A 12393-nucleotide genomic window follows, 5' to 3' on the forward strand; every position below is an offset into this window, starting at 1 on the left:
TGAATTAGCAACTGTAGTTCTTTCTGGTTTGTCTGTCAAGTTATGTTTAAGTATTATTTGCTGACATTCTTACAGGTTTTGTATTATCAGGCTTATAATTGCAGTTAGAGTGATAGATGGAGACAGGGAAGGAGGGAAATAAAGAGATAATGTGTATAGATACCAGAAAACATTTCGATATGCAGTGTCGTTGCAATTATGTATACAAAACGTGTTCAGGCTGAAAATCACACAGAAAGAGTATGTCTTCCAAAGTGACATATTACAATTGTTATGTCACTTTTTCAATGTTAATTCACTTATGATGCATAAGGATTTATAAATGCAAAGCAGTTGTTTGAAAGAAATCACAGTTGAAGTGCTTCATGAAAAGTATAAATTTAGGAACTGGCAAGCCTTTAATATTTTGTTTAGAAAAAGGAAAGGATGCCCATTGTGAACAATTAATAGTTCCCTGTCATGAATTAATGTTAATGTGCTCTACATTGCTTTAGCGCTCCTGCAGTCTATAAAATGGCATGATTAACATTTTCTGGAACAAAATGGAAACAAAGACAATTCTAATTTTTTAACAATAACAGCTATTCAAAATGCCTGTTAAATTCTGGTTTACAAACTTAACAGAAAAAAACTAGACTGAAATATTTTATAAGTACTACCAGCAAAACAAGATTCCCAACAGCAGTGTCATTTTTTTGTGACCTTGACTTGTGGCAAGAGAAACTTTCCATGGTTTCCCACACTGACTACTGGTGTTATCTGCGTAGCTTAGGACCTGGATGCATCTTCTTAGCACCTAAAACACCCACGTAATTCTAGGAGGTGGTCAAGGTCTGCAGAATTGGATTTGCTTTTCTCTTACAGAGATGTTTCTGTTTCAAATGCTGGACAGCCTTGGGAGCAATAGAAATAAAGAGAGATAGCATATGTATTAAAGAGAATATATTTGCATTCTGGCAGAGTACATCACTTGTAATATTTAAAAAAAAAAAAACCAAAAACAAACCTCAGTGAAAAATAGCGTAATTTCGTTAGATTAAGTCAATATTTGTTTATTTCACCTCATTTACAATTTTATAGAGAAAAATAGATAAAGGACACTTTTATTACATAAGGAGAGTTTGTAGGTGTGAAAGTAAATGCCTTGCCTTTGCTTGAATGACCCTTGTGCAATACAGATCAGGCAGCAGAAGATGGCCTTTTTCTAAAGCAAATTCCTAATTGAAGTTAGGCAAAAGAGGAAAGCTAGTTTGTCAGCTGTGGCAAAGCTTGGCTTTAACTATCTGCGAGGCAGAGTGGAAAAGAGGTGGACTCTGCAGAGAACGAAAATTACCAGACACTAAGTGAAACAGTTCAGCAGATTTTGCTTTAAGTTACATTGCTCTGCTGTTCATTACAAAGAGTTCAGCAAATCTCTTTGTAAGAAATGAAGACTGGGAGTGAATCATCTCCTCATATGCACTGCACAGTTAAAAATGAGGAAGGGAACAGCCTGTTTTATCCTCTGTTTTCCAGCGATGATGAACACTTGTTAATCCAGCACTACTGCCAAAGTCTGAACCAGGAGTCCCCCCTGAGCCAGCCCCGAAGCCCTGCCCAGATCCTGATTTCTCTGGAGAGTGAGGAAAGAGGGGAACTGGAGAGAATCCTCGCAGACCTGGAGGAGGAAAACAGGTGGGTCCTGCCGCCAGCTGCTGCAGCCCTCAGGCACATACTTCAAGGCAAAGCGGAAGCTTTCTGTCTGTAAGGGCTGAGACTGAAATCCTGTCATCATTAACTCAGTCCCACTCTCAGTGCAGCAGTGAATCAGCACTGTTTCTTTCACTAAACCTCCAAAATGGCAAGCTTCACACATGCGTGGGGCACCTAATACTCTAATACTCATGGTGCCACCTGTGACAGGCTCGGCTGGCTGTGTTTCATAATATTTCCTTCTGTGCTACTGTTTCCTTTATTTTCATGTTAATAGTGAGCTTCAGACCTGTGTTACTTTATTTTGCTGTTAAGTGAGGGAAGGGTGTGTAGATTACTGAGCCCCTTTCTGGAAGAGACAGGCAGAAGTTCTTGGAAAGGCAGGCTTTTTTCAAAAAAGTTGGTCATTGGGATACATGAGATTTTTAAATTCTCTCAGTTCACTTGAATCTCTGAAGTAATTGTACTGTACAGTTAGATGGAATTCACTTTGATGGCATTTTTAGGGATAAAATTAATTATAAAGGTGCATTTTCTTCAAACAATTGAGTACTTTCATAGTGGTTAAAAGTTGGGTCATCTTTTTATTTGTTTGGCGTTGCTTGTTGCCATTTCTTCAGCCTTTAAATACCAACTATCATTTACCACTTTTAATTTCAAGTTTAATTGAAGTTACCTTCATTAATCATTAAAAAAAAACCCAAACTCGATTCTTGCAGCATCACAACACTGCAGTCGTCTTTGTATGATACTCTGAAGTCCTGGGCCATCAGCACAGAAACTGGCAGATCTCGACCCTGGCAGATTTGTAATTGCAGCCATGAACTACTAAAATCAGACTCTAAAATAAAAGTAATTTAGATCTAAAACCCAATATTTTTGTTTGCATTCTGCTATCTTCAGCTTTTATAGTAGAGTCTATTGGCATTTTCATGCTCTTTTTTCTTGCTTCTTTAAGAGCTAGGTACTTTTGTTTACATTGAGGGTTTAATGCAGTAATCATTTACCTTAGGCATGTCAAGAAAATAATGCAAGAGTTGGCAGTGTCATAGATCTTCTCTCCATGCATAAGTCTTTTTTGGATGGTACTAATCAATTACAGTGGCTTCATCACACACTTTTATCAGGAGAACATAGAGGATCAATAGGCATAAAGGATGAGGAAAGAGTTTCAGACAGAAAGCTGTAGTAAACGAAGCTCTTGCTCTCTAAACAGCAATGAGATTTTGTTTGAAACAAACCCCAGACTTCCTACTACATAGTACATAAAGCCCAAGTACTTTCCAAAGTGGAAAAAAATCAGTATTTTGAGATAAGCCATCATACCTTGCATACAGGACCTCTGTAGTTAAGAAATATTGCATAACTAGTGCTGTACAGATAGTGAAATAGCTTAGTTTTCAGGGGAGGAATGTTAGTTTTTTAGACAGCACTAGGAAGAAAAAAAAATGTAATGGTTTTCTGTCTGTATAGAAAATAAGCTGTGCACCAGAAAGGAGGATGGCTTTTAAAGCACCTTCATTTTAGATTAGAAATATGGGATGTGAACGTTAGTATAACCTGGGGTTAGACAGCTAAATAGTCTGAACAATTCCTTTTTGGGGTTTATGCCTTAAATTGCAGTATGAGCTTTATTTAACATAACAACTACTGAGGAAGAGTAGCATGTTAAATTATTTCTGACAGGAATTACACCTTAAAAATACCTGTTTTGAAGTTTGCTAATCCTGGATTATACAAGAGCAGTAGACTATAATCTTGATTATAGCCTGATGTTTTCTCATTTGTACAGTTAAAGGCTCAGTTAGGAGTGGGATGCCACTGCAAACAACCTCGCCTTTTGCGGATGCTTCAGGTCTCAGTACAGCAGGGACAAGATCTGTTTCTGTAGGACAGCGTGGAGGTCATACCGCTGTGATTTCCATTGATTATGACAAAATCATGACTTTTGTCTCTGCAAACTGCTATAAATAACTTGTACTTAAAATGTAAGGCGGATACTCAAAAACGAGCAAGTTCTTGTTGTCCTGATAGCTTGTCACAGCCAGATAACTATGATTTTATGGAGGAAACACTGATTCCTGTGTAGAGAAATAAGCCGTTCAGACAGGGTCAGTCAGGAGCCATTCATATAACTTATCTACCTTTAAAAAACAGTCTTGTCCCTTTAGATTTCCGTTTTCTAGTCTTTCTCCTCCTTTGAGTTTGTGAAAACCTTTTTTAGCCGTTGCCAAGGATAATCAACAACCTGAGACCTAATTCCTGAACTCGGTTCCAGTGGGTGAACACATATTCCTTCCCATGCTGATCCTAAAAATGTCCTCCAAGTAAAGGTTGTTTATTGCCTCAGCATAAAGACTCAGTGAATCTGTTGCTTGGGAATGAGCTGAACACAATGCAAAGCACGTTGTGAACTCTCGGTCCTCAGCCCCAGCCTTAAAGCACCTGAATTCTTTGATCTCCATTGTAAATACTTTAGGTCTTGTTCTTAGGGCATGTCTCCTTGCTGGCGCTGAGCTGGATGTGGTGCTTAAACCCAGTAGGGCAAGTGGCTGGGCAGCTACTGGTGTTAGATAGTCATCCTTCCCTGTCTACATCGACAGAAGTTTTGTTGCATACACTTCTGGTGATTTCTGACGATGAAGTTTTTTGCTCTCTCTGCTCTGTCTTGTATTATTTTACAGTTAGAGTCAGCGCATGCAGTCATTTCTCAGCAGCTCTTGGGAACTCTGCATCAAGTACCAACAAGAAGCAGTACCACAATATTCAAAACACTTCACTGTCATTTCTCTTTTTCTTCCGTTCTCCACGGTTTCCTGCTTTTCAAAAAAAGCCCTTCTCTTTTTTGCTTCATGTTTTGACTTTTCTTCATCTCTTTTGAGCTCTTTATTGAATTCTGACCTCTATTTGGTTTTCAGCTGCAGTTTCTGGTCTCCAAATATTTCCATCTTGACTTGTTACTTAAGTGAAAAAGACTCTTTGAAATTGTAATTCTGAGGTTTTGCTTTTGGACAGTTTAAAAAGGTCTGGTGCTTATTGGAATTCTTCTGAAATGTATTATCCAACTTATAAACTAACCTAGCTGTGACACAGGTTTTCTTCCAGTTCCAGGGGCCTCTTGTTAGATATTCATTATTTATCTGCTAGCATTTTGAGACCTTGGTGGTTTTGTGGCTGGCAAATATGACTTCCCTAAATAATTTATGGCTAAAATTTGACAGTTAAATAATTTATATTTGCTAAAATGTGAGCATTTTAGAGAATATTTTCAATTGGTGAAAATGTTTCATTTGTGTATTAGGCCTTCAGACTCATGCTCAGTTTTACATCACATGGAATATTGCGATAAGACCGTTTTTTATGTATTCAGTAGACATAAAGTAGTCTTGCTATGGAAAACAGTATTACTATATTGCAATATAAGAGAAAAACCCAATTATAAAACTATCCCAAAACCGTTTTGAAATTTCTTTAATGAGTGAATATATTTCAGAAGCAGAGAAAACAGATTTTTGCTGTCCATCCAGAGCAGTACATTGCATAGGTTATATTTTAGAATAGGTTATGCTGACTAGGATGCACTGTACTAACATTAAATAGAAAGCATATAGGTTTGCAGTGGCAGAGACTCAGAACTTTTTGCAAAGAATTAAAATACTTTCCTGCTGTTTTAATGACTAAAAAAAGTGAACATTTCCTAATATTTTAGTCGAATCAAGATCAGTGACATACTCCTGTAAAAGGGAGACTTCTCTTGCATTCTCTTGTTTTCCCCCCAGCTCTTAGCTGTCCTGTAACAAGAAGTAAGGGAGATGTCCGGCCAAAGCTATTTGCCTTTCCTTTACTTTCCTGCCTTGCACTGAGAGTGCAGTGGGCTGTGTGCCATTGGAGAAGCATTAATACCCCAGATCTCAAAGCTGCACTGTTTCCGTGCAGCTATGGTGTTCCTTCAGATCTGAAGACTGATGAATGGCCTTCTCAAATAAGTTCCTTCTGTGTAGTTGACAGTGGCAAAACAGTGATACATTTCTAAACATGCTGTGTCTCCTTTTTGTATTTATTTTGGCATTGAAGAAGGGGAACTAGGTTTTCTGAGTGTGAAGCATCGTGAGTAAACACTGGCACTCTAGGGAGGGACAGGGGTAGGTGGTTCAGTTACCAGCTTTGTCTCTTTCTTCAGACCACTGACTTTCCTTAGGGAGATGAAAAATAACACAAATTCACAAATTTTCAATTGCCTCTGAGGGGACTACTCAGCAAATGGGATCCACCAGGATTTCTGTCGCCAGGCAATTAATGCTGCCAGTGATAGATATGATTAATAACTCATGAGCTCTTTACTACCCAGGTCTTTACAGTTGCATAAATCAAGGTTACATTTTATACTTCCTTTGTTATTTTTCTTCATGAATGCTTCAAAGAGGTGCAAGCATAGTAAATGGGGTTTTCTTTGAATGTTTCTCTTATTGAAGTAGAATATATTTTCCCAGTGATCAGAACATGCAGCAGCTTTGTTTGTTTGTGACAAGAGGATGTAAAAGTCACCCAGCCTGCGTTATGGTGAAGGGAGGCCAAGTTTCCCAGTACTGCCTGTGCTTGCTCAGTTGCATTCATTTAGAGAGGATTATGCTTTTACATCTCCTGTTTCTCTTATGTCCCGTTTTATGCTGAAAATGTCAGAGCACACCTTTGCTTGTGACACAGAGGCTTTACACTGCAGGCTGTGGGCAGTGCCTTGGATGCTTGGCATGCAGGAGCAATCCTTTTTCACCACACAGCATAAAACTGTTCCAGAGGTAGGAATAAGAGGCGATTGTTCTCTCTTCTAGGATATTCTTACAGCAGGTTTCGAATTATTTCTCATTTAATTTTCAGGTTTTTTCCCCTATGTTAATACAGATCTTCATTCATGTGTGTTTAGATCCCAATTATTACGATACTATTGATCGTCTGCACTCCACATCACTCCTACGGCTCTGAAAGTGGTTGCTATGATGAGTTGTCATTCTCTGGACTAAGGACTGTGTAGCTGGACTGAAAAGGTGCAGCTGGAAAACTCAGTGACACAGGTGCTCTGGGCAAACTCACCTGCGTCCTTCAAAATGACATTCCTTTGTTCCAACAATATTACTGTATTTAATTACAGAACTCACAAATTCAGACATATCTCTGCTTGGATAATATGCAATATAATTTACAATTTTTTTCTGTAGGCTTTCAGAAAGAGTGTTTAACTATTTTGTATCAGACAGGAAGGTATTTTTATCTGGATTACTCCCCAGTCCTCACTTGTTTTTCAATACTATAGTTACTGGAAGGACTTCTCTCTGTTGGTAGTTGAGGCGGTAATTGTGGATTTCTTTTAGCAAGGTACCTGATTATGTTGTAAGTATGACCAAGTGCATTTATTTAGTTTCCTGTAGGGTGATATCTTATCTTTTGCTTTACAGCCCTTCAAACTTTTGAGTCTGCTGTTTGTAAAGTATTGCTTGTATCATACATCTGGGAAAGTCCTCATGGGGTAGTGATAGCCACTATGTACAGACTTGGTGAAAAACAAGCTTAATGATCAATCCTGTATAAACTTTAGTCTGCATTAAGACTGTGTGTGATACTGTTGTCCTGCTCATTCCTGTTCCCTTTTGTATTTTTATTAATTATTCACCAGTACATTCAGCGAGAAGTATCAGAAGACATTAAGTCATGTGGAAGGCAAAACCCAGTATAGCCCTTCTTTCTTTTTTCCAGATAATTTTCATGGACTTGAAACTCTGTATTTCATTACAACAAAAAACTTTGGAAAAAACCTCTCCATAGTCTTCCCTCCTTGTGTGGGTTTTAGAGAAGGGAATTTTGAATTTTGGAACAACCTGTAGTTAAGAATGATCAACCTCTTTTTTTAACCTTTTAAAACTTCTGCAGAGGAGGGATCGTGTAGGTCAGACATCCCTTAGGGATTATATTCTTGGCGGGGGTGGAGCGGGGAGGCACAATCCTGGGTTAGGATGCATTCATCATGCGGCTGCTGAGAGGCAGAAGTATGTTTGAAAAATAGTCAGTAGCCTGTCTTTGTCCTTGGCATTGCTTTCTTATCCATGTGAAATGATGCATACTGCTTTAGTTCTTGTTCTGGCCGCAATAACATACCTTTAGAAGTGTTTCAGAGCTTAATAAAGTTTACTGGGAGGTTTCTGAGGTGCTATTAAGCCTTCAGACCAAACTGTCAGTGTGTATTGTGGTTTGCAGGCAGAACTGGCAGAAAGTGCCTGTTCTCACAACCTCACTAAGAGCAAGTTGGAAAAAATAAAATCTGGGTCACTGCTTGTGATGAGTAAGCAGTTACCAGAGCATCGAGCCGTTTTTCCCCACTCTGGGAAGCTGTAAAGGAACATCACAGCAACAAAATCCCAGAGCAGTTTATTAGACCTCCCTTGCCTACAAAGTTTCTGTTAAAAGTTACTATTTTTGCTGGTTTGGACCCTGTTATCCGTAACATTTCAGTTTCTTACCTTCTTTGCTCTTCCTGCTTGGTAGATTATTTTCATGTGGACCACTACAGCTCATATTAATCTATGGAGTGTTTTACTGGAGGAGAACTGGAGTTTTACGGAATAAAAGAACAAGTTTAGCAGTGCCATTAAGATAAAGTAGACTGCAGGTAGTCCAAATGAAAGTGGAAATTATAGCCCCAAAAGTTAGTGCTGTGCAGTTTAACAGATTGGCTCAGTAGCTTGTCTTCTCCTCATGTTAGGTTAGTAATTATAGAGCTAGGCTGGAAATGCAGTTGCAGATACGAAGAGAGGAGAGTGATGTGACCTGCCTGACAGCTGCAGAGTTGCAAATGAACTCTTTGAGTTCTGTGTTTTGCTCTTACTTTTTGTGTGACCACCTTTCTGTCTTAGCCTTCTCATCTGTAAACAGATAGGCCAGCCAGGTGGCATCCGCTTTGATTCGTGTCTGTAAAGTGCTTTGATCACTCAAAGTCCTCTTTTAGCACTAATTACTCCTCGAGTGTATCCGTGCGTGGAAGCGAAGAGGCAGTCCGACTTCTGCTAGGAAGGATAAAACACAGGAAGCCGAGGGAGGGCTGAGCCCAGGACAGACAGTACCCGGGCTTCAGGAGAGTGTCTGGAGCCCAGCCAGCCTTCTGCATAGTGCGCCCTGGGAGGGAATTAACCGTGAATTCTGGTGACGCAGAGAGCCTTTAGGCAATGCTTGTATTACAGGTCTCTATAATACCTGCTCTGCATAGATCTGTGAGTTGTAAGCCTACAGGGATGTGGACTCAGCAGAATGAAAGGCGGATGGTACAGGTGACTCTGCTCCCCCAGTAGTTGGACACATCACACCACATGAGAAGAGGTGCCTTCTCCCTGCCCCGGCAGAGGATAGCCTGCACCACCCTATTTGGGCTTCATAAAGCTTTTACTTCCTTGTCACTTTCTCAACAGAAACTTGCAAGCAGAGTACGACCGTTTGAAGCAACAGCATGACCACAAAGGACTGTCTCCACTGCCATCCCCACCGGAGATGATGCCAGTTTCTCCACAAAGCCCCCGGGATGCTGAGCTCATTGCAGAAGCCAAGCTGCTTCGCCAGCACAAGGGCCGCCTGGAGGCCAGGATGCAGATTCTGGAGGATCACAACAAACAGCTGGAGTCACAGCTGCACAGGCTGAGGCAGCTGCTGGAGCAGGTGAGTCCTCAGGCCTTTCTTCTAGATCTCTGCAGAGTAATTTTCCAAACAGGGTGTGAAGTGTTATCAATAACAACAACATTCCAAGAAACCATAGCTGTAGAGGCTAGTCAGAGAAAAATATTAAATTGTTCTACAGGATGCAAGTGAGAAGGTGAAATCATGTTTTGGTGTACTTATTTAGTCTTGTCTTTATTCAGAATTGCATGTATATATTTACTTAAAAATAGACAACATGGTGTGTATTCATGGAATAACTAAAAAATACAGAGATAAAGATTTGTGCAATTGTACTGAGTTGTTAATAACAACCTCTTCTTTTTTTCTTGAATTTTCAGCCGCAGGCAGATGCCAAGGTGAATGGTACAACACTATCATCTCCTTCTACCTCTTTGCAGAGGTCAGACAGCAGTCAGCCAATGCTTCTTCGTGTAGTTGGCAGCCAGACTTCAGAAACCATGGGTAAGATAAGAAAGTTCATATTGTCATAAAAAATAGTTATAGTCCCATTTTCCAGCAAAAGGATCTATAAAGACAGAAAATACCCTTCTCTCCTGTTTAGTTCAAATGAGAATGAAGTAGACATTTGCAATGGTCTTTGATGTCATCTGGCTGTTTACACTTTACATCTTCATTATGGTTCAGGCTTTTGCTTTTGATTGTGATGCACAGTAGCATGAATATTTTGACTTTAAACACAAAGCTCAGCCAGGGCTTGACTTTTGAAAACAAGTATCACTAAAAAGATATTTTATTCAAACTTTCAGCTGTTAAGCATGACATGGCCAATTTAAATGTACATAGTATTAATTATGGCTAAGAGATTAAGTGTATGATTAATCATCTCCATATTAATTGATGTGATCTTATTTTTCATACTTCCTGGCTCAGTCAGTAGGATTGAGCTGTCACTCATGGGCAGTGCTCATGCAGTGTCTTTTCTAAATATCACATCAGATGTGATAACGAACATCATACAAGTTGTGGAGTAAGGTTAAGTAATAATATTCTGTAGCTAGAGGCTGGAATTATTATTTTGGTGGTTTTAGTAACTGCTCTGTAGCATTTTTCTAATTTCCTATCTGTTACATAATTAGTAAGTATTTATTACCAAGTAGTAAGAATTTTCTGCGAGTATAAAAGCAATCAACTGTTGCAGCATCTTTAAGCAAATGTGCTAAAATTACTTCAACATGATAATATTTGATGTCTGATGATAATATTCCGCTTCTTGCACAGAAATTTGTTTAATGTATATCAGACAGAGGCTTTGGGGGAGAATAAGAGGCTTAAGTGAGAGCTTTTTTTTTTTCACTGTGGTTAGTGAAAGTCAGTGTTACTGTGTCAGTGGCAGTGAGAAATTGAATGGGAGGGGACATTCTGCTGTGCCTGAAGTGCCATCTTGGTGGGAGATGCAACTTGTTGGTGGCTTTTTCTTCCATCCTTAGCATAGCCCATAATGTCAGTCTGTACCACTATCAAACAAGATGGGCTCTGTACACCCTACAACAAAAAAAAAAGTTAAATAAAATGTACTTTTAGGAATGCTTAAGTGAAATCCTGGGAGTGAGAGTACAATCACCGGTAGCAGCAGTTTCATTTGGATCTTTTTTCAATTGTATTACTAGTGAGTAAATATTTTACTGTATATGGCACACACAGAGTAGAAAATGTATCGGTGGAGTAATTTGCATCGGCCTTCTGAAGAAATGCCGTGAATTTTATCACATAAAATATGTTAATTAAAATACACAAGAAAAGGTAGGAAGACACGGGTTCCCAGACCTCTTATTAAAAGTCTTGTAGTTTCATATTTTATCCTTTAGTAGGACAACATACAATAATATACTTCTTTTCATTTGACTTGATATAAAATTATTCCCATTTAACTTCTGAGACTGGAATTAATTAATTATCAGATGTATTTTTAAAGCAAATATTTAGACATGAATTGTTTGGGGGTTTGTTTGTCTGATTGAGCCAGTATGTGGAAGGACAGTGAGATGTTGAATTGTTACCAGTATGATCATACTGAGACTCAGCAAAGCAACAGTGTTGGCAGCATGGAGCAGAGCTTACAAAAAGAATTACTAACCAAGCTGCAACTCAGTTCTGCAACTAATTCAGTTTGTTGAGTCTCCTTTCACACCAGAAAGCTTTGCTTGCTAATCTGAGAGTTTTTTGAAGCACAACTTAAAATATTCTTAAATTGTGAAGGAAACCAGAGCGGTGTTGTAAATAGTGGTCCCATGCAGCAAGCATGTGCCCAGTAATGAGGGAGTCATCATTTTTGAGAAAATACTGAGCATCTCTAGGTCTCTCAGGCAATGAGGTAATGTAGTGGTAGCTTTTATATAGTTTTCTCTTTGAAAGGAGACCTTAGGGTTTTTATCTTTGAATGTAGACCCGCAGCACTTCTCCGTCTCTCTGCTTTCTCAAGGAGAGATTACTGTAGAAGGTTTTCCACCAGCATCGTTATCCAGCCATTTGGTAAAAGCAGCAACCCACTCAGATCCTAATTTACAAATAGAAGAGCTTATCCCTTGATAACCTGAAATACACCTGGCAAGTGGAAAGGTTCTGCCTTTCTTCTCATAGAGTCCTAATGGGAAAGTCCTGATCTTTGGCCTTTCTCCCCCAGTAATGTAGCAGCAGAAGAGGTTCTCTGAGGCATGGGAGCCAAGAGGCTGTTGCTGAACTTTAATTCATTTGCGTACCACCAGAATCTTTGAGACCCACCCAGTTCTCCAAGCCTTTTACAGAAACATGGATGGGGAAAACTGTTTTGAGTAAAGAGAGGTAATTGAGGTCTGAAGGTGTCTTTACTTTTATTGGGTTGCTTGGCTGATGTCTTATTTTGTCATTTACAAGAAAATGCTCAGAAAAACCATCCAAATGAGAAAAAATAAAAATAATGCACTTTAAATAAAAGATACGGCAGTCTTGAGGGTCTATACAGTTCAGTTTGTATCAGTGCTTACCACGACATTTGGAAATCAGTGCCCA

General features: G+C 39.2%; 1 protein-coding gene across 13 annotated transcripts in view; it reads left to right on the forward strand.

The window, feature by feature from the left end:
* DMD (dystrophin) overlaps positions 1-12393 on the forward strand; it is a 1208865-nt gene that overhangs the window by 1178193 nt on the left and 18279 nt on the right. For all 13 annotated transcript variants that reach the window (XM_074905425.1, XM_074905436.1, XM_074905445.1 and 10 more), the window contains 3 exons: positions 1516-1674; positions 9144-9387; positions 9726-9849. In XM_074905425.1, coding sequence (XP_074761526.1) covers positions 1516-1674; positions 9144-9387; positions 9726-9849 — 527 coding nt within the window. The remainder of the gene's footprint in view (positions 1-1515; positions 1675-9143; positions 9388-9725; positions 9850-12393) is intronic.

The sequence above is a fragment of the Athene noctua genome, chromosome 1, assembly GCF_965140245.1.
Source record: "Athene noctua chromosome 1, bAthNoc1.hap1.1, whole genome shotgun sequence".
NCBI lineage: Eukaryota > Metazoa > Chordata > Aves > Strigiformes > Strigidae > Athene > Athene noctua.